Genomic DNA, 23,638 nt, shown 5'->3' with positions numbered 1-23,638 from the left:
GCAAAAGTGCTCGCGTTGCCAAAAACGGGGCGGAAGCTGTGCCATAGGTTACTGTCGTAAGTTCTAGGACACGCAGCGGATCGGAAGGACTCTTCCTCCAGAATACTCGAGATAGCGGCGTATGTCGTTGATCGACGAGGATTTGTCTGTACATCTTTGCCACGTCGGTAGCTAAAACATTTAGTGGAAAACGAAACCGAAGACATATAGACTGCAAATCACTTTGGTTGTTAGCACAAATCTTCATAACATCGTTTAGCGACCGACCAGATACCTTTGCAGACGCATCGAACACAACGCGGCACTTAGTAGTTGTATTCGAAGGTCGCAGAACCGCATGATGAGGCAAATACCATTCTATGATATCTGTAGGATCCTCACTTACATCCACTTCTTTGCAGTGGCCAAGACTCTCGTACTCATCCATAAAGTCTTGGTATTGCTTCCATACATCTGGATGCTGCGAAAGTTTTCGTTCTAGCGCATAGAATCTTCTTAATGCAAGTGGTCTGGAATCTCCCAACTCGCTTACGGACTCTTTTAAAGGCAGTTGGACGATGTATCGTCCGGAAGCGTCTCTACGATAGGTTGCCTTGAAGTGCTCTTCACATTCCTCTTCTTCGCTACCACCTTCATCAGTTCCAACGACATCCTCTATTTCCCAGAATCGTTGTATGGTATGACTTTATTCATCCTTCGTGACGGTGTGCGAGTAGACTATTCCATCAAATGCCAAACCTTCATCATACACTCCACCGACAACCCAGCCAAATTGCGTCTCAAGAAGTATGGAAAGATTATGAGCCAACGAAAACTCTCCGGGTAGTAACAACTTAAGAAACCATTCGTTACCCAGGAGCATATCCACTTTACTTGGATGGAAAAAGTTCGGATCTGCTAGCTGAAATTCAGCAGGAATTTCCAATGCACTGATGTTGATGATCGATGATGGGAGATCTGATGTCACCTTGTCAGTCACAAGACATTTTACCTTCGCTTGAAAATCCTTGTACCTCGATGAAAGATGTACAACCCCACAATTGGATGATTGAGTCTTCATACTGTTCACCCCGATTACTGTGAAGTTCGATGAATCCAGCTTCAAGCCCAACTTATTCGCTAGAGAACGTGTAATTAAATTCACTTGAGAACCACTGTCTAACAATAATCTACACGAATGCGGCTGGTAGTTTTTATCCAATACATCGACCACCGCTGTAAGCAACAGCACTTGCTGCATGCGGCTAGCCAGGCTTGAACATGTGGCAGTCGCCAGAGTCGATGTGGATGAATCTTCCCTTTCCGCTACTGGCTTCAGGGGTGACTTAATTGGTGGATTCTGTACTTGATTAGGTTTCTCCTCGGCATGAAGAAGACTATGGTGGCGACGTTTACATTTTGACGTAGGACTACGTCTTTCATTTCTATACCGGGGTGTAAAATCAAAGTTTCGAAAACGAAAGCGTTACGCCGGAGACCGAGATTTTGAGCGTTTGTTGTAGACAACAGATCGACTGGCAACTATGCTGATAACCTGTGGCTCGACCTGACAGTTCTAGCTGTGAGCGCTCCGATGTCAACAAGAGGAATAAAAAATAGAAGGGATAATTATTTTTGTTATGATGTTTTATGTAACACTGTTGTTCTTTTTAATCTGTTATTAAATGTAGTTATAATCGTTAGTTTGTGTTTCAATTCATTGTCAAGAAACACACGGCGTAACAGTGGCGACGATAATTTTAAATTGTTGTATTCGTTTCGTGATTTCGTGATATTTTTGTAAACAACATTTCGCCACCCGCGCGGAAGAAACGAAAAAGAATGGAGAACGAGGATAGTATGCGTGACGTCGAGCAGCAGCAGTTCCGTACACAGCAGCAGCAGCAGCAACAGTTCATTTCAGCACCCGCATCAGCATCCGGGCAACTGTTTGCGTCTCCCCCTCGGCCTGTTCAACAACAAGTTCCTCTCACAACAGAAGGATTACTGTTGCAAGTGATGCAGATGTTCCAACAACAGCACTTGCAGCAGCAGCAGATGATGAATCAAATCTTGCAACGGCAACAACAGAGCGAAGAACAACAGCAAGTATTCATGCAGAACGTCGTATCGTCAATCAAGGTGCAAGTACCGCCGAATCCAGAGCACATTCTCGACTCGTTGTCGAATAACATCAAGGATTTTCGCTACGATGTCGAGAACAACATAACATTTGCTGCATGGTACACCCGATACGACGATCTGTTTGAGAAAGATGCTTCACGACTGGATGATGACGCAAAAGTGCGGCTTTTGATGCGGAAGCTTGGTGTTTCAGAACATGATAGGTACGTCAGTTTCATTCTGCCCAAATTACCAAAAGATTTCTCTTTCAGTCAAACGATAGAGAAGTTGAAAATGCTGTTTGGTTGCAAAGAGTCGGTAGTGAGCAGGCGCTACAAATGCTTGCAGATTAGCAAGAATCCGACAGAAGATTTCATCACCTTTGCCTGTCGTGTGAATAAACATTGCGTCGAGTTCGAATTGGGTAAACTGACGGAGGACCAATTCAAGTGCCTTATGTTCGTCTGCGGATTGCGAGCAGAGAGTGATGTTGATATTCGAATGCGTCTTCTGTCTAAAATTGAAGAGCATTCTGACGTCACGCTGGAGATAATTTCTGAGGAATGTCAGCGTCTCCTCAATTTGAAGCATGACAATGCTATGATTGAGTCGCAACCCACACAAGTGAATACGATCAGACACCAGTATCGCAGGAAACAGTTCGCACGTCGAGAGCAATCTATACCGAAGCCAGCGAGTGGGAGTAAAGAGAAACCACAAACTCCTTGTTGGTTTTGCGGCGCGTTTCATTTCGCGCGTGATTGCGGCTTCAAAAGCCACAAATGCTCTGATTGTGGGCAGTTTGGACACCGTGAAGGGTACTGCAACAGCGCGAAGAAGGCACGGGGGAGTATGCGAAGGCGTAAGAAGCTGAATGTGTCAAGCAGGGTGGTGAAGGTGAACGAGTGTTCTGTACAGAAGCGAAGGAGATTCGTTCCCGTTTTACTTGGTGGGGTTCAAGTGCGTCTGCAGCTTGATACTGCCTCCGATATCACCATCATCAGCAAGCAGCTTTGGCGGAAGATTGGTAGTCCTGACCTGGATCCAGCAACGGTAGAGGCGAAGTCTGCTTCTGGCAGTGCATTACCATTTGAAGGTGAATTCAGTTGTGATGTTACGATTGGTGGGAGAACCCACCGACAGCTCATCCGTGTTTCTGAGAAGCAGCTACGACTCCTTGGGTCTGATGTGGTAGACAGTTTCGGACTATGGTCAGTTCCGATGGACGCTTTCTGCAACCATGTTTCGAGTTCGTGTAATTTTGGTTCTTCGTTCGAGTCTGAGTTTCCGAGCGTTTTCAGCGACAAGCTGGGTTTATGTACGAAGACTAAAGTGAAATTGGAACTGAAAGAAAATTGCAAGCCTGTTTTCCGTCCAAAACGTCCGGTCGCATATGCCATGTACGATGCTGTAGATTGTGAACTAGATCGGTTGGAGCAGTTGAAGGTTATAACACCGGTAGATTATTCGGAATGGGCTGCTCCAATCGTCGTCGTCCGTAAAGCGAATGGTACAGTTCGCATTTGTGGTGACTACTCTACGGGACTCAATGCCGCTCTCCAGTCTCACCAGTATCCTCTCCCTTTACCTGAAGACATTTTTTCGAAACTGGCTAACTGTAGAGTCTTCAGTCAAATAGATCTTTCCGATGCATTTTTACAAGTGGAAGTCGACGAAGAATTTCGAAATTTTCTTACCATCAACACACATCGCGGGTTATACCACTACAATCGTCTGCCGCCAGGTGTGAAAGTTGCCCCAGGTGCATTCCAGCAAATTATAGATGCCATGCTAGCTGGACTTGGGGGTTGTTCTGGCTACCTCGATGACGTAGTAGTAGGTGGTCAAAACGAGCAGGAACATAACCGCAATTTGAAAGCTGTTTTGCAGCGAATTCACGAGTTTGGGTTCACTATCAAGGCCGAGAAGTGTTCGTTTGGCCGGAATCAAATCCGGTATCTCGGTCATATCATCGATTCCAGTGGGTTACAACCAGATCCTGCCAAAATCGAAGCTATTGTCAAGCTGAAACCACCCACAGACGTTTCTGGTGTGCGCTCTTTTCTGGGGGCAATAAATTATTATGGGAAGTTTGTCCCGAACATGCGGAAGTTGCGATATCCCCTAGATAATCTGCTTAAGACAGAAACAAAATTTCTCTGGACACCAGAATGTCAAGCTGCATTTGATCAATTCAAAGCTTTCCTTTCATCAAACGTTTTACTCACACACTATGATCCGAGGAAAGAGATAATCGTTTCTGCTGATGCTTCATCCGTTGGTCTAGGAGCCACCATCAGTCACAGGTTCCCCGACGGCTCTATCAAAGCTATTCAACACGCTTCTAGGGCGCTGACTAAAGCAGAGCGCAACTACAGCCAACCAGATCGAGAGGGTCTGGCAATCATCTTCGCAGTAACGAAATTTCATAAGATGATCTTCGGGAGACATTTTCGTCTGCAGACTGACCATGCCCCGTTGCTAAGAATTTTTGGTTCGAAAAAAGGGATTCCGGTTTATACGGCCAACCGGTTTCAACGTTTTGCGCTCACATTACTTCTCTACGATTTTGAGATCGAATACGTTCCAACAGCCAAGTTCGGGAATGCAGATGTTCTCTCTCGATTGATAGACCAACACCACAAATCTGAAGAGGACTACGTCATTGCCAGTGTCATAATTGAGGAAGATGTGAAGTCAGTAGCATTGGATTCAATCAGTGCGTTGCCTCTCAGTTTTAACGTTGTAGCTCAGAGCACTCAAGCAGACGCAACGCTTCGCAAAGTTTGCCGATATTTGACGAACGGTTGGCCAAATGCGAAGCTCGACGATCCCGAACTCAAGCGTTTTCAGGACAGGCAGGATTCGCTCACAGTAGTGGATGGCTGCATTTTTTTTGCGGACAGGCTTGTGATTCCATCGCAACACCGGAAGCGGTGTCTTGCTCAGCTACACCAAGGTCATCCAGGCATGCAGAGGATGAAGGCCATTGCGCGTAGCTACGTCTATTGGCCCACCTTGGATATTGACATAGTTGGATACGTGAAAGCATGTCAACACTGCGCATCCGTAGCCAAATCAGCTCCACATAGTACTCCGGTTCCGTGGCCGAAAACATCAAAACCCTGGCAGCGGATTCACGTAGACTACGCAGGACCAATCGAAGGAGATTACTACCTCCTTGCCATAGATGCATTTTCTAAGTGGCCAGAAATTATAAAAACTGGTCGCATTACTTCTGCTGCAACGATTGGCATTCTCCGGGGCCTTTTTGCTCGCCTTGGAATGCCAGAAACACTGGTTACCGACAACGGAACACAGTTCACAAGTGCCGATTTCTCCAATTTTTGCACAACGAATGGCATCGAACACCTCACGACAGCTCCGTTCCATCCTCAATGAAATGGGCAAGCGGAGAGATTTGTTGACACATTCAAACGAGCCATAAAGAAGATTCGAGAGGGGAGAGGCACAATCGCAGAAGCTTTAGACGTTTTTCTGCTCACCTATCGCAGCACGCCGAATTGTTCTTTACCGGAGGACAAATCACCGTCTGAGATAATGTTCGGTCGTAAAATCCGGACGTGTTTGGATCTACTTCGTTCTCCAGTTGTTCAAGTTCCAGATCAGCTAGTGAGTAATCAGAAAGGCTTCAAGAAGAACGATACGGTGTATGCGAAAGTTTTTTCGAAGAACCGCTGGAAATGGGTTCCAGGCATCATCATCGAACGAATTGGACAGGTGATGTACAACGTTTGGGTAGAACATAGAAATATGCTGCGCTCCACCTCAATCAACTGCGTAGCCGAACCGTAGACCCACTGTCAACGAAGCGGTCAGATTCCCTTCCAGAGCAGTCTCTACCACTGAACGTGTTGCTGGAAGCATGGAATATGAAAGAACCAGCAAAACCGACACCTGAATCGACTGTATTGCAGCATGTTTCAACACAGCATTCAAGTTCTGCAACGGGACTCTTGAGTTCCGATCGAACGCTGCAAAATATACCGGCGGGGCGTGTTTCTTCAACTCCGCGGCATGATATGTCGCCTCCATTGGAGTCAAGTCCTGCACCTTTGTCCTCACCGTCGACATCATCAACGGAATCCAACGATTATGAATCGGCGATTGAGGCTCAACCGATGGTACCTCTACCTCGGCGGTCTTCAAGGATCCGAAGACCCCCGCAGTGGTTTGACCCGTACCATCTCTATTGAAGAGGGAGATGTTGTAGACAACAGATCGACTGGCAACTATGCTGATAACCTGTGGCTCGACCTGACAGTTCTAGCTGTGAGCGCTCCGATGTCAACAAGAGGAATAAAAAATAGAAGGGATAATTATTTTTGTTATGATGTTTTATGTAACACTGTTGTTCTTTTTAATCTGTTATTAAATGTAGTTATAATCGTTAGTTTGTGTTTCAATTCAATGTCAAGAAACACACGGCGTAACAGCGTTAATAGCTCCTAAACAACTGAACGAAATGGTATGATAAACACTTCATTCGAAAGATAAAATGTCTACGCGTTATATACTTGTTACTTTTTGATCCAAAAACTTGTTTCAATAGTCTTAAAATTGCTTTCAAAACAGGCTATTGAAATCACCAATCGGTATATAAGCGAGCGGCGCTCGGAAATCCACTCAGTTCTAATTGAACAGCGATTGGAGCATGTTGTCGCTGATGCGGTGAAGCTCTTTATTTATCATGAAAGCGCGGATGAACGGTGTCACCAAGAGCCTGTTTGTGCACCCTAGGCCAGAAGGGAATCTATCAGGAGGAGAGTGATGCCACAAACGGTTCCCTGGGAAGACATCGCTACACACACATACACGCGCGGCTATTAACAGGTGGTTATCGAGTTGGCATTAACCACTGGTGGGCTTCCAGTATCGAGGAAAATGTGGAAATATCTATTCGTTACTGAAAATAATCTGCCAGTTCCTTTGGGAATTTTCAAAATATATTCGTGTGAAAGAGTTTAATTGAATGTTTTCTATCCATGTAACACTGTGACCAAATATGTTTCAATCAAGTGCTATTAACAGGTGGTTATCGAGTTGGCATTAACCACTGGTGGGCTTCCAGTATCTAGGAAAATGTGGAAATATCTAATCGTTACTGAAAATAATCTGCCAGTTCCTTTGGGAATTTTCAAAATATATTCATGTGAAAGAGTTTAATTGAATGTTTTCTATCCATGTTACACTGTGACCAAATATGTTTCAATCAAGTGCTATTAACAGGTGGTTATCGAGTTGGCATTAACCACTGGTGGGCTTCCAGTATCGAGGAAAATGTGGAAATAACTAATCGTTACTGAAAATAATCTGCCAGTTCCTTTGGGAATTTTCAAAATATATTCATGTGAAAGAGTTTAATTGAATGTTTTCTATCCATGTAACACTGTGACCAAATACATTTGGTTTTGTGGTTTTTCAATCAATCGCAATTAACAGGATAGCTTCAGAAGATTATTCTTCCCCATCAGTAGGATATTTCCGTATCCAATATTGTATGCGCCCGCAATCGATTATTGCTCAGTCGCCGAAAGTTCCGAGCTCAGAGAGTTCATTCCCCTCTAGTTTGCCTTCCAAATTGCCATCGTAAACTACACCTTCTCTCGATTCAATCACACACAAAAAGCATACTTAAGCGATATTCTGGTGGTGAGACACATTCATTTTTCGTGAGGACATCGACAAGACAACATCGTTGCCTAACGTGCTGGAGGAGGTGGACGGCGAAGGATCGACACATTCACGCGCAGAACTCTTTCCGTTAGGATGCCATTCAGCATCGAGAAAGTTCCGGAAAGATCTAATCATTGCTGGAAAATAATCTGCCAGTTCCTTTGGGAATTTTCAAAATATATTCATGTGAAAGAGTTTAATTCAATGTTTTCTATCCATGTTACACTGTGACCAAATATGTTTCAATCAAGTGCTATTAACAGGTGGTTATCGAGTTGGCATTAACCACTGGTGGGCTTCCAGTATCGAGGAAAATGTGGAAATATCTAATCGTTACTGAAAATAATCTGCCAGTTCCTTTGGGAATTTTCAAAATATATTCATGTGAAAGAGTTTAATTGAATGTTTTCTATCCATGTTACACTGTGACCAAATATGTTTCAATCAAGTGCTATTAACAGATGGTTATCGAGTTAGCATTAACCACTGGTGGGCTTCCAGTATCGAGGAAAATGTGGAAATATCTAATCATTACTGAAAATAATCTGCCAGTTCCTCTGGGAATTTTAAATTACATTCATGTGAAAGAGTTTATTTTAATGTTTTCTATCCATGAAATGTATTTGGTCACAACATTTGGTTTTGTGATTTTTCAATCAATCGCAATTAACAGGATAGCTTCTGAAGATTATTCTTCCCCATCAGTAGGATATTTCCGTATCCAATATTGGATGCATAAAACCTTGTGCTTCCAACGTAACGCTCTCGTTTTCGAAGTTCTCCAAATATTCATTCATTCAGAATGAATTCAGATTCAACTTCAAACAAATGATCTCTAAATCAACGATAGTCCTACGTCACCCTTGCGGTTATACCATATATATAACCCACTTCCTGTTTTTGACAAGATTTCTCCGATGAACAATTGATACTACGATGACCCCTCCTGAGACAATTAAAGCAAACATTTCTCTCTCTTACCTTAACCAATCTCTGAGACACAGAAAGAGCCTTAAATTCTGAACACTGGTAATTAGCATGAACCTTTCCACAAAAATCGCAACTAATTTCCGATTCGCTTAATGAGACGGCAGTATGGGCTTTCTGCACTACAGGCTTGTTGACTGCAGACACGGACTTAACAAGAATCGATGACCTTTGGTTACTAGCCTCGACTCTCTCCAGGATGAAAACTTGCTCCTTCAGGAACTTAAGCATCTCGTTGTAGTCAGGTAGTTCACCGTGCTTAATTGTGGTCTCCCACGTGTGACGCACATCGTTGTGTAACGCAGCTGCCAGTAAATGTATCACGAAATCCTCTCCTACTCCATTAAAGTCTCGCTCCAGGAACTTAAGACCTTCCACATGCTTACTGCCTTCATCAACCAGACTCCGCAGCTCTACATGGCTCTTCTTTGTCATGCGCTTAAGATTCAGCAGACCGTGACTGTGAGAATCGATAGCGTGACGCTTATTCTCAAACCTCTCTTCCAAGACCTTCCACGCGTGGGCATAATTGCCTTCGTTGATTGTCATCGATTAGACCCGCTGCATTACCTACCAGAGACTTGTCCAAATGGTATAACTTAACTGCTGGCGGATCTGGACCCTTATCCACAAGATCCTTGAACATGGCCTTGAACTTTGGCCAGCTCTCATAACGGCCGTCGAATGTGGGAATAGGTATGCGAAGCGGTTGATGGATTACACCCGGCGCCTGCTGGGTTTGATGATCTTTTCTCGCGTTCATGGCCGCAGCGGCTGCCGCTACAGCTGCATTGTTCCTGGTGAGCTGATCCTCCAATAAAATAGCAACGGAATCGTGAAGGATATCGAACTCCTCGTTTTGCTGTTCGTGTTGTTCGTAGTCATCAACCGAAACCACATTCATAATTTCGTCGTGGGCATCGTTAAAATCTTTATGCGCTGCCTCCAATTTCTTCAGGTATACCCTAATCTCAGCTTCCGTCAGCTGGACTACTTCCTCTTCATTTGGGCGAATTATATTTAAAATACGAGTCACCTTACCTTTAGCTGCGCCACGACGGCGAACAACTCTTTGTATGTTCTCCATTGAGGCCAACTTTTCCATTAACTTAAGCTTCTTATTTTCCTTCTTGCTTAAGGGAGTAGAGGAACTCTGATTAGACTGCCCAAGTGCAGAACTAGTTACAGATTTTCCGGTTTGCTGCTGCTTCGAAACACTATTTTCCGACATGCTACACTATGCTCTGTGGTGGCTGGGAGCACAGCCAAGTCTATGCTCGCGCAACTGTACACTACTGGACACAGGTAACCAAACCGAAACACTGGCTTCTCAACAACGTACTTCCCTCAGAGTTTTTCCAAAATCCCACTGTGGAACTAATTTAAACCAAGCCTTATGCCTGACGTCAGTTGGGAACACAGCCAAGTCTATGCTCACGCAACTGTACACTACTGGACACAGCGGAATAATCGGAACACCAGCTTTGTGATGATCAACTTCACTTAATAGAGGGTCTTAAACCAACTTCACTTCGTTGAGCACTTAATTGCTCGAATAGTCAATTTTCTTCAATTTATGATTCACTTCTCAAAATGGCAACCGCACACCATAATTTCAACTTCACAGAAAAAAGGCTACGTCGCTTTTCTTAACTTCAATGGCGGCTATGAATGCACACACCATTACCGCATTTATTTTTTCTTAACAAATTTCCGACTATTTCGGAATTCGAAACCACTTCTTCACTTCCGATTCTTTATCCGGAACAGTCAGAGTCATTTCACTGCACTCAATCCAGTTCGATTGGACCAAAATATGTTGCTTAATTAACGAGTGGACTGTAATTTTTAACGACTTAACATTTTTCCTTAATTTATACCACGGAACTTAATACGGAATCGCACATCATGATGGAAAATAACTTTCTTTTCTAGTTTCTAAACTATATTTCTCTAAAATTACATTTGAATATTTGATTGTTTAAAATTCACGTCTATACGCATCGAAAGCACAGTGAAGAATATAAATAGGCTACTTTTTTTTCGCCTCGTGCGGCTGCAGTTTCTCGCTGTCATGATGGTACTGCGTGCAGCGATGTGTTGATAAATTCATCGGGGTGCATTTGCTGATGCACTGAGATAACTTATTCGCGGCGAACGGCTCGAACACCAATAGTGAATATATTTGTGGGAAGTTATCAGGCCGGATTCATGCCCGGTTGCTCGATGACGAACCAAATTTTTACACTGCGGCAAATCCTCCAAAACTGTTGCGAGTATCAGGTCCCTATGCACACATCTTCATTAATTTCCGCATATCTGCATTCGGCATATGATACAATCGACCGATGACAGCTATGAAGAATCATGGACGAACACAGCATTCCCCGAAAGCTGACAAGACTGATTCCAGCAACGACGAACGATGTGCGGTGCAGTGAGCGGATCTCAGGTGATCCTTCGGAATCGTTTGAGACTCACAGGGGACTTCGACAAGGCAATGAACTCACCTGTCTGCTCTTCAACGTGGCGCTAGAAGGTGTTATGTAGAGATCGCGCTTCAACACGTGGGGCACGATTTTCAACAATTCTAGTCAGTTTATCTGCTTCGCCGATGACGTGGACATAACAAGAACACATGCGACGGTAGCCGATTTGTATACTCGACTGAGACACGAAGCAGAGCTGATTGGGCTTGGGATCAATGCGTCTAAGACTAAATACATGTTAGCAGGAGGGATTGCTCGCAACAGAATTCATCTTGGTAGTAGTGTTGTGATAGACGGCGACGAGCTCGAGGTGGTAGAGGAATTTGTCTGCCTTGGCTCGTTGATAACAACTGATAACAACAACAGCCGTGAAAATCGAAAACGCCTAGTCAATGGAAGTCGTACCCACTATGGGTTCCTTAAGGTCCAACAAACTCCAATCTCGTACGAAGTGTACCATGTACAAATATTTAATTCGATCGATTGTTTTCTATGAGTACGAAGCATGGACGATGTTTGAAGAGGACTCACAAGCAGTTGGCAGTTTTCGAACGCCAAGTGCTCAGAACAATATACGGTGGTGTACAGGAAAACGGAGTATAGAAAAGGAAAATTAACCACAAACTGGCGCAACTTTACGGCGAACTCAGCATCCAAATAGTCCCCAATGCTGGAAGAGTGCGATGGGCAGAGCATGTTGCAAGATTGCCGGACAGCAGCCCTGCAAAGATGGTGTTCGCATCGAATTCTGTAGGAACAAGAATGTAAGGAGTCCAGCAAGCGAGGTGGTTGAACCAGGTGGAGCCGGACTTGGCAAGAATCGGTGCGGTCGGGAGTTGGAGAACCGCAGCCATGGATCGGGGTTATTGGCGAACAATTGTGAAGGAATCTAATGTATCAATGGGATGTAGTATCATTTTAATCAAAAAATTATTTGGTTTTCCCTTCTGTCTACAAACCTCACTCATTTCATTCAGTCACTAGACGTTTCATTTTCCAAACAATGAAAAAAGTGGCGTTTTGAAAACGGATGTGCAATGATTTCAAAACCGGATTTTGAAGCTTCAGAATCAATAGAAAATATATACCGAATACTGATCAATCCAGATCCTGTGGATTATACTATCACTGTCACAATATTCTTGCACATTGGTGCTGTTTGGAATTTGGGACAGATGTGTTCGGAATTTGAGTCAGTGACGAAAATTATGTTCGGAATTTGAGTCAAATGTGATTTGAACTATTGTTAGTTTTTTGCCATAGATAGGAATTTGCAAATCAATTTTATTGTGTTTAGGTGGAGAGAAGACTTTTGCATCCAAAAATTAAAAAACTCACGCGAAAAAGTGGCATTTTGAGTAATGCGACACTATTTAATGATCTTCAAAGCTTAGAGTTCGGAAATTGAGACAAAACGGTATCTGCAACGTATGTAATCAAATGAAGACTTTTAAGAAATAAATAAGTTTCTTGATGTAAACCATAATTTCAACATAGTTATGCAATTATATTCTAAAGTCTTTTACTATTCCAATCAGGCTTATGCAGCAGGATGTAACATTGTGGTCTTGGCCAGCAATTTTGAGCGAGTCCAGATAATACCGGGTGCAATTCACAATTACATACGTATTTCGGCGCTCGATTGTAGCACAGATACGGGAAAAATAGCAGCCGCTTATGAGGACAAAGTGTGCATATTCGAACCAACGCCTCTTATTCACAGTGACAGACCATCTCCGCACGGTTTGGAATACAAGTATGTTCTATGGTACGCTACTCGAATCAGTATTTAACAAAATTATTCCCTTATTTGTAGATGGGTTCAAACGGGTAGTTTACAAGCTACGTCGCACATAAGTTCGCTTTCGTGGAATTTAGAGGGAACACGTCTCCTCACTGGCGGAACTGTGTTACAGCTTTGGCATGAAAGATTGTCTAAAAATGAAGATGAAGAAACGTCGTGTACGTGGAATTTAAAAATGACATAAAAGCTATCAATCTTACTGTTTTTATTTTCTAGTTGTTAAATTTGAAATTGGCGGTGACCGCGACCCAAAAACGCCGACGAACGAGGAAGAAGCCGAGCAGACCTGGGATTGTGTGTGGAAATGTCATACTGCTACGTCAGTTCATCACATGGCATTCAGTCCAGATGGAACGTTATTTGCTACGTCAGGCAGAAGCGATCGCCTGGTGAAGGTGTGGTATGAGAATAAGCATAGTACGTACATTTCGTTAGATAACACTTGAATTAATATACAATGATTTGTGTTATTTTACAGTTTTATTCCCAAACAAGAGCTTCGATCAATCCCAGTCCCAGAGCTTCAGTGGAATGCCAGATATAAGTTATGGATTTGTGTATGTGGCTCATCCCCGAGCTGTGACGCATCTCTCTTGGCGCAAAACGAGCAAATATATGCCGAAGGGCTCCGTTTCTAACATGCTCGTAACGTCATGTTTGGACAACATCTGTCGTATCTGGGTCGAAACAGTTCTGCCAGACGATGGTTTAGTCAACATGAACCAATTCGACCCTCTCGCATCACAGAACCCAAAGTTTCGAACCCACAGACACAAACATCGCTTTATGCAACGATTAAAACACATGAAAACATGTTTTCACATTAGACGACATGCTAAACATGGAGCGACCGGGTTAAATGGGATGGGAGCAGGATTTGGAGGCCCTGGAGCAAGCGATAGTTTTGGAAACGCTCCGATACCAACCCTACCGTCTACGTATAGTGTGCATGATTTTCACTCGTACGGCTACCATGGAACCGGTATGACACCCGGTCTGCACTTTCACCTGGCCGCTTCAATTAATGCTGAAACCGATATACCTTTGGTGCCATCGTTGCATACCAATGATCCTTCGACGCAACCAAATTTCATCTTACACTGGTTGAATAACAAAGAAATGCATTTTTCTCTACAAGCAGAAGCTATTTTACAGGAAATGACGAGGAAGGTTATAGAAAAAGAAGATTTACTGTCTGGAGCAAACAGTGAAGGTCATTCGGAAGGGCTACATGAAGACGATTTATCGAACGATGAAAATCGCAAACGACCGAAAGTCAAATCGACATTTTCACAAGATGAGAGTAATAGTGATGAACACCCTCCATATCACTCTAATCGATCACACTCGGTAGGAGGAGCTTCGCACGCTGGACTTCCTAGTCACCATTCGCTATCAAATACGACTTCTATCAATTCCCTTGCTAATGATGGCAATATTCATGTGACAGACTCGTTAGATATGAAAATAGAGAGCCTCTTGCGAGACTGGCATCACAATCCGGATTTGCTATTCTCTATTCATCCGATTGATGGAAGTTACCTGATATGGGTAGTTGAATGGCTGGATGAGTATCATCCTGGATCGTTCCGACAAGCGCAAGTATCCTTCTCTACGAGAATTCCTTCGGCTTTCCCTTTGGGCGATGCAACTTCAATGTCCACTACTGTTGCTTTGTACAACATTGGAGGAAATCTAGGTTTTCGGGACATGATAGTACGTGGGCCGAAGTCAACCAATGGTAATTCAGGCAATCCACCTGATGTGAATAGTGATATCGTTACATCGCTTCCAAGTGTAATGGAAGAGAATGAGGTAAACGAGGATGAAGATGAAAATATTGGCAACGATGAAGATACAGCCAAAAGGATAGGAACCGAAGCCGCATACAACGAAAACAACGGAGAGCAAACCGATATCCTCACTGCTCCTCCATCTCCAACTATATCCATGGTGACCAAGCATTCAAATGGAACACTCAATCTGTGGCAACTTACGTTTGCCGATAAGAGTAAATTTTCGCAAGTGCTTAGCATTGGTCATGCTTCGCGTGCATCTGGCCATAGATTCCGGGTGAATGATATAACGTGCCATCCAGTTTTACCGCTGTTATTGACAACCTCGCATCATAACATTCCTGATATTCCGAATGCAAACAATAACTATCCTGGCAAACCAGTCAATGGCTCTAATCAGAAGCCAAACCACCCCAAAGACGTTTGTGCTCCATCGGGTTTCTGCTCGGAATTAATTCTCTGGCGTGTAGATGCTGTTGGCCCGCTGTCCCAATCAGGAGGTGTGAGTGAACTAGCTCGTATTAATTCGCCTGAAATTTCTGCATTCAGCAATGTGGCTTGGATACCTACCTTACTACCGAGTACCACTTTGGGTAATTTGAGCAATTCTCCTTCTGCGTGCTTCGTGGCTAGCGATGGTGAAAGTCTACGCGTTTATCAAGCGGTTATAGACGCGCGAACATTATTGGCAGAAATATCAAGCTCAGAAAGGCGTTGTCGTCGAATGGATTCGATGATATCACTGTCGACGGAATCGTCTTCTGATAATGTCCCAGGTGCACCATCTGTCCTGCACGACAAGATTAAAATAGTGTCACAACAGTCCACAGCAAGGCCAGGGTGTGTGATACAGTTGGATGCTATCGACGATGCAACTCATGATTGGCAAAACACACAATTTCTCCATGTGTTCCAAGAACAATTGATCACCGGAGAACGAACCGAAGAAATAGTTACAATTGATAGCGAAAGTAAACATTTCGGACTGATGGACGGTCAGATGGGAGCTATGGTTGATTTGCAAAGAAATGCTCAATTCGAAGAACCATTCTATTTGGTGGTGTTAGAACGCACCCACAATGGAACGACGATCCACATGTGGCGTATCGTGATCGCATCACAACCAGCAGCCCCTGATGAGCTTAGCAGCAGTATGTTATATGTACCTGATAGTAACCTCGTGCAGGATTTAGATGATCCGGAGTACACTCAACGCGCTTCGATGGCTGGTATTCAAGTCCAAGACGATAACAAGCCACCAATAGACCCAAGCCCACATGTTAACATCTCGACAACTAAGGTGTGCACCCAGGAACTTCCGTTGCCCGACGGAGTAGATGTGATCCATGCAGCCCCAGCTGCGGGCCATCTCAGCTCATCATCTATTTATCCGGCTTGCTTCGCACCGTATATTATTGTAACGGCGTGTTCAGACTCGACTGTTCGTTTCTGGAAGTGCAATGTGACTAAAAACAAAAATTGTGATAAATCTGGTCTAGAATATGAATGGTGCGAATGGGAGATGATTCGGAAAGATCAGGAATCCACAATTGAAGTGAATGGTCAACTGCTACACATTAGTGCTGCGTATTCGGGAAGAATTGCATGTGCATACAAGTATGGAAAATCATTCACTAGGCCAACGAAGAGCATTGATCCTGAAACGCGATACGTTAATTTGTGTGTGGCAATATACGAGTGTGAAAGCACTGGTGGAAGTGAATGGGTTTTGGAAGATACTATTCATCTGAAAAATATCCATTTGCCAAGAATACAAGTTGATCCACATTTAGATTTGAGCTACTTGTATGATAGTCGAACGCTACAGAAAAAACAAAGATTAAACCAAATGCTGCAGACACTGTCACATGATGATACTCGTACGAACAGAAATGGCGAAGTAACTCCAGAAGCGCACCCAAAAACGGGTCTGCTTGCCGTTCCAAGTTTCAGTACGCTGCAGTCGTTACGAAAAAGTATTACAGAACATGGTAACACCTGTCCGTTAACCCAGAAACATCTTGTGCAACTTGACTGGGTTTCCAAAGAAGATGGCTCGCACATCCTAACAGTCGCCGTGGGCAGCAAAATAATGCTATTCACACCTGTTTCCAGCGATTTGGCGCAATCAAACATGAAGGCGATGAAGGAATCGCAATCAACGAATCGTCCTCTCCTTAGAAAAGCCAGTTCACTTGCTCAACCTCACTTTAATGACGAAATACGATGGATGAAGCTTCGGCAAATTGAACTAAGGACTGCCGATAACTTGCCCCCACTACCAATGCAGATTTCTTGGGTTCGAGATGGTATATTCGTTGCTGGAATGGATTCTGAAATGCATGTCTATACACAGTGGAAATCACATGTCAACATTAGTCACATGGATATGGAAGATTTATACGACAATCGGTATCTGAAAGATGAGGACATTCGATCGCTTGCGCAGGAGAATACACAAAGGCGGTTGGCTAATGTTTCGTCGATGCCTGTGCTATCCCGGGTCAGTTCCATCAATCTTCAGATGTTGGCGAATGAAAGTAAAAAGAAAAAACCTGGTACATCGAGTACCGGGCAAATCAACAATGGAAGTGAAACCCAACGGCCCGTTCATGATTACATGACTGACTATGGTCTGTTCCAAGCATCTAGAATTGCTTGTCCAGTTTTGCCACAGTATCATCCGAAACAATTGATGGAACTACTCAATTCTGGTAAGATTCGTTGGGTCAAGGCGATTTTGGCACACCTAGTACGATGTATCAGTGGGTCATATAACGTACGTGGCAGCGGTAATGATGAAGAAAGTTTAAACAGACAGGTATTTATCAAACTACTAGGGTTATTTATATGGTAGTAACGCACTATTCATAGAGTTTCTTCATAGTCCAACATGTGTTTTAACATATTTCCCACTGCATCCGATGAAATTAATATTATTTTTACTATTCATCAATCTATAGTTTCCAGTTGCTTTTTGAATTGCATTGTGTTCAATCTTACAATCATTACAATCATTGTTCATCCAAGTTATAGTAAACGGTATGAATCATTAGTATATACACCATTGATCGCGGCGAAAGGCTGAGCGTATAGTGAAACAACCATTATCTAACACAAAGTTTCGAGAAAATTGTATTTCATTAGGTATACACAAAGCAAAGCACACATTAGAACAAGAGAAGCTCGTCGTCCACTTCACCTCACACCATTCATGTTCTCTCTATTTTTTGGTTACCTGTGACAGCGTGGTTGGTCTAGAACTCGCACACTTTCTGTTAGCTGTCCAGCCGGCACCATTAGTCCTCTTGAATCGAGAGGATCCACAACACAGGTGCGGATTAGTTTTAGTTCTGCATTTTCACCTCTATTTATTTGTCTTGCTTTCGCACTGTAATGAATTCTATGCCAGATAGATTCTAACCTTTTCGCTTCGTTGCTTGAACTCGCTATAAGAAAATGTCTGTTTACCTAGATGTCCGAGACATAGATATAGATATAATCATCATCAATCGATTCAACGAAATTTGACACTCATTCGTATTCTAATAATAATAATAACAACAAAAAGTCATCGTTTGATTGAGCTTCAGATTATTCTACATATAATCGATAACACTTAAAATTGGGAAAGTCTCTGTAACAAAGAAAAAACTTTAAATTTTCATTTGATGAAGTTCTAGAGCAGTTGAAAGCGATTTTACGAAATCAAAGTGAATGTATTTCATGATTGTATAAAGCATGTAATAGTATGTTCCGAAATATTGGGTCTGCAACTTAATTCGTTCCGTTCCCTCAAGAAGGTTCAAGGTGCTATAAACAGTCGATGGCGACAGCTGATTTTTGCTGAATCGTGAATGTCGACATTTGTCAATCAAATATTGTTTACAAATTTAAGAATTTTGCAAACAAGTTCAATTTTTACTCCGTCGATGTCAGCTCGTGTAGAGTTGTCCTGAGCGGTACAATCTTCGGCTCTAGTTGAATGATCAGTGGCCTGCACAACCTTTGGCCCGTGTGTAAAGGAGAGTGGGCAGCATGGAACCGGATACACGACCAGACAACATGCTCGATGTCGTGGTAGTCATCGCCACAATCACATAGATTGCTTGCGAGCCCAATGCGATAAATATGCGCAGAAAAAAAATGACAGTTCTATCAGTCGAACTCTAACCGTGATGGCGAAAACAGTGAAGCTACTCCGCTCAGAAGTGTGTGCGTTCAAAGAACGGTACCCTGTGGACATCGTGTGGCACTTTGTGGACGCCGGATACGCTCGTTCCGGCATCTACAACATCTTGGCACTATTGAACAACAATCAGTGCATCGAAAGAAATCCCGCATCCGGACGGTCGACGAGCCTGAACGATAAGAAGCTCCAAAGAATGCTGAAGAGGAAGCTCGAGTGAAAAATGGCTACATCGCTGCGGGCGCTTGGCCGGGAGGTCGGTGCAACCGGCCAAACAGTGAACGAGTACCTGGCGAACATGGCGGAGCTGCAGGCAATGACGCAGCGGCAGCGCCTGAATAAGATGGTCAAGTCGATTTTCCCGATGAATCGCGACGTGGCGATGGGGATGGACGACGAGACCTATCTCTGGATGGCAACGACTGGCAGGGCAATTCGTATTTTACTTCCTCTACTAAGGAAGTGAGCTCCGAAGTGAAGTTTATTTCACACACTAAGTTCCCCAAGAAGGTGCTGCTGGGGATGACATTCAGCGAGAAGGGGATGTCTACACCGTTCTTCTTTAGCTCCGGACTGTCCGTGAACAGGGAAATTCATAGTACGATGCCGGAAGTTGTGTCGTCCTTCAAGAAATACCATAAGGGTGAAGACGCGGTGTTCTGGCCGGATCTGGAATTTTCGTTGAAGATGCCGAAGATAGTGGACCCGTTTATGTATGATCAAAAAAGACAGAGGAATTACAAAAGTATGGGAAGCAAACTTAGTTGGAGATACCCGATGAAGGGTGCACTTCATGGGTAAGGTACTCATGGTATAAAAACACTGAGGGATCAGTTGGAGTAGATTTTCGAAGTTATTCATCACCAATATATTTGTTGTGATCATAGCAATCAGTGAATTAAGCAACGCGCCCTAGCAATGCATAGCAACCTCATTTGTTTATCGAAATAAATTTTCATTACTCTTCTGATCATCAACCTAACCAGACGTATATTATTTTACTCTGCCAAAGGTTATGGGCCCAGAAGAACTGGCTCAAATATAGATAAGTTGTATCAAGTGAATCAAGGCAATTTTCTGAAGATGACGGAGCAGCTGAACAGCGATGGTGGAAGCGGAGTTGAGTTGACCACTAGAAGCGGAGCTGGAGAACCGGCTACCAGAATCGGACTGGACTGCCGACTGCTGGGATTGAACGAATCAACACGGTCGCTATACCGATCATGGAGAAGCTGAAAGGTCGAGAAAATTATTCTACGTGGGGGTTCGCGATGAAAATGATGCTTATTCGAGAAGGTTCCTGGTATGCAATTTCACCTAGAGAAGGTCAGGTAATCGACGAGGAGGTCAGTATGCGAGCGATGGCCACTATTTGTTTGAGCCTGGAGACGATAAATTATAGTCTCGTCCAGGACGCAAAGGACGCCAAAGAGGCTTGGGAGAAGCTGAGAAATGCTTTCCAAGACGACGGGCTGACAAGAAAAATCGGGTCGCTGAGAAAGCTAACATCGATTCGTTTGGACGACTGCGGCAGCGTAGAATCGTACGTTGACGAGTTGATGTCCACGACACACAAGCTTGCTGGAATTGGTTTCAAGGTCGACGACTCATGGCTGGCTGCGTTGTTGCTGATGGGGCTCCCTGATCACTATGAGCCCATGATAATGGGACTTGAGGCATCGGGCACTGCGTTGACATCAGACGCGGTGAAGGCGAAAATTTTACAAGATGTGAAGCTGCAGAATGGACTCAAGAACAGTGGCGGAGACGGTGCATTGTACGCAAATCCGAAGGCAAAACGGCGTGGCGGCAATAACAGTTCGAAGAAGAAGGACAAAGTTTGGCAAATGACATCATCCCCAAGTGTATCGCATGTATCGAGGGTAAGCATGCACGTAATCCTTTTCCTTCCAGTTTGTCGAGAGCAGAAGGATTATTGGATTTGGTCCACTCGAACCTGGTTGGACCCATCGAAGTCGCTTCTCTCGGTGGCAGCCGGTATGTGATGACGTTCATTGATGATGTAAGCCGGAAGGTGTTTCTTTATTTCCTGGAACGGAAAAATCAAGCCCTTGAAGCCTATGAGAACTTCAAGTCCATGGCCGAGCGTCAAAGAGAGAGGAAACTGAAAGTTCCGAGAACGGACAATGGGACCGAATATGTCAATTCAGTCTTCAGGCGCAGCATGGTGAAAGATGGAGTGCGTCACGAAAAGGCTTGTCCGTACACGCCTGAGCAAAACGGTGTTGCGGAAAGGATGAACCGGACACTGATTGAGAAGGCAAGAAGCATGCTGAACGGTTCGCGCCTACCGAAGCAATTTTGGGCAGAGGCGGTTTCGACAGCAGCGTACCTCATCAACAGAAGCTCGACGAGGTCACTCGCAACAACGCCAGAAGAAGCTTGGACCGGTAAGAAGCCCGATATGCGACATTTGCGGATTTCCGGATCGCTAGCACTCGTTTACGTTCCAAAACAAAGAAGGAAGAAGCTTGACGCGAAATCCCAGAAAGCGACATTCGTGGGATACGCCGATGGTACCAAGGGGTACCGAGTGTACGATCCAGTCAAGTATGATATACGGATCAGTCGTGACATAATTGTGGTACAGGAGGGAGAACCGCAAAATCTTGTGGAACTCAGCGGGGATCAACAGCAAGTGCAGTTCATGGAATTGTATTCGGTGGAAGAGCCAAATGCTAGCGGCGAGCTACAGCCATTCGTGGAACCGGTTGTCAGCACCGGCGATGGTGCTGAAGTCCTAACTGAAGACGATTTAGGCGCAGCGAGCGGGAGCGCCGAATTCCTGGAAAGCAGTCTTCGGAATTGAACACAGTTCTGATGTGCAACACTTTTTTTTGCACCCAGTTGAACTCTCTCTGCATGCGCACACCTGCGCCCGGACGAATCAACGCACACCGAAACAAAGTTCAAATGTTCTGTTGTCAACACGGTTCGCTTTTGAGTTCGAACATCCTCACTGCACCGTATCCATACACCGGCTTATATTCCCAATTTTAAACCGAGCTCGAATCTAGTCTTTCTGCGTTGCTTTCTCTGTTGATGCGGATTGTATGAGGGTGCGCTGTTGCTTAGCTTAGAACAAGCGAAGACAAAACGGGCGCTAGAATTTTATTTGTGTGTGGGTATAGAATGAGGAGGAATTTAGTATGTGAATTCTGCACCGTGTTGATTTTGGGCTCACTTGTTTTGTGTTCGGTGCGCTTCGTGCCAAGAATGAAGTTTGTTTTCAGCGTGCGTTTTTTTTTCAGCGCACGCTGATGAAAATTGAATTATAGCGCAACACAGCGTAGGTTTTCTGAAGACTACTGGAAAGTATTCAGATTTTGTTACGTTTAGTTCGTTTTCTGGCGAAATTGTTTCCCCTCAGCCTTTACCGATGATCTCCGAAAAAACGTTCGATGATCCTCAAAGTTACGAGGAGGCGCTCAAAGGACCGGATCGCGAGCAGTGGATCGCGGCCATGCGTGAGGAGGAAGGAATCTCAAGGAATCTTGTCCTTGAGGAAACATAAAAGGTCTTTCAGCGTGTGGACGCCTTTGTAGGCTGTTTGAAAACCGTGTCTTTTCAGGCTCTCTTGAATCGCATTGGTCACTTTCGGATAGAACGGGAGGCTGATCCTATGAATGTCCTCTTTTGTGGTTGTACTATGGTTGCGTTTTCGCGGTGTTTTTTTCGTTCACGTTTTCGGAGGATCTTGTTTACGAACTTTTCGTTGCAACCACTTAAGGAGGATTGTCTTCTTTTCTTCTCCTTGCTCTCTTCTTTTCTGCTTCTCTTGCTTTTCCATTGTAATACTGAAAGAATGATGTGTTATTGAATGAAAAGCGGCTTGTTTTTGTGGTAGCAGGCTATTGTCCTCTTTTCTTGTGACTATCAGATCCAAAAAAGGGAGTTTTCCATCCTACTCTTTCTCAATTGTGAATTTGATTGAGCTATGTCGAGAGTTTATCAAATTCAGAGTTTGCGGTAGGCAGCACTCTTCCACAGCAGCAAAAATGTCATCCACAAAGTGCCACAAAACACGAGGGAAAAGCTTTTCTTTTTAAAGGTCTACTTAAAAATCGCTCATAAAACCAGTGAAGTCAAACGAAACTAGTATTTCACCCCGCCGTTGAAAACTGAAAACCGAAAACAGGAAGTTGGACTGCCGGCAATTTGCATTTCACGGGGAGAAACACGCTTTTCGCATCCCTTGGAGAGGTGGTAGCTGATGCCAGGAAGAATCGACAACATCTGGAGATGGTAGCCCTGCATCTGGAGAAGACGTACAACCGAACATGGCTTCCACTAGTTCGAAGACACTGGTAGACTGGGGAGTAGACGGCAATCTGCTGCCCTTTGTGAAAAACTTCACGACAAACCGGACCTTTGAGGTGATAGTTGAGAACACCAGTTCCATGCGCCTCCATGATGAAACTAGTGTACCTCAAGGTTCCGTTTTAGCCATCACCCTTTTCCTGATAGCAATGAACAGCTTGTTCCGGGTACTACCGAAGGGAGTATTCGTATTCACTAATGTAGACGACATCCTTTTGATAATGGTGGGGAA

General features: G+C 44.1%; 1 protein-coding gene across 3 annotated transcripts in view; it reads left to right on the top strand.

Annotated features, from left to right (window-relative positions):
* Positions 1-23,638, top strand: part of LOC129771809 (dmX-like protein 2) — a 53,936-nt gene that overhangs the window by 5,438 nt on the left and 24,860 nt on the right. For 2 of the 3 annotated variants that reach the window (XM_055775856.1, XM_055775855.1), the window contains exons 2-6: positions 12,815-13,032; positions 13,093-13,238; positions 13,297-13,497; positions 13,559-17,697; positions 18,124-18,210. In XM_055775856.1, coding sequence (XP_055631831.1) covers positions 12,815-13,032; positions 13,093-13,238; positions 13,297-13,497; positions 13,559-17,697; positions 18,124-18,210 — 4,791 coding nt within the window. The remainder of the gene's footprint in view (positions 1-12,814; positions 13,033-13,092; positions 13,239-13,296; positions 13,498-13,558; positions 17,698-18,123; positions 18,211-23,638) is intronic. The other variant, XM_055775857.1, reaches the window with a different exon arrangement.

Source organism: Toxorhynchites rutilus, chromosome 2, assembly GCF_029784135.1.
Source record: "Toxorhynchites rutilus septentrionalis strain SRP chromosome 2, ASM2978413v1, whole genome shotgun sequence".
NCBI classification, from domain to species: domain Eukaryota; kingdom Metazoa; phylum Arthropoda; class Insecta; order Diptera; family Culicidae; genus Toxorhynchites; species Toxorhynchites rutilus.
The sequence above is the reverse complement of the archived record's forward strand: the minus strand, read 5'-3'. Positions and strand labels throughout refer to the sequence as shown.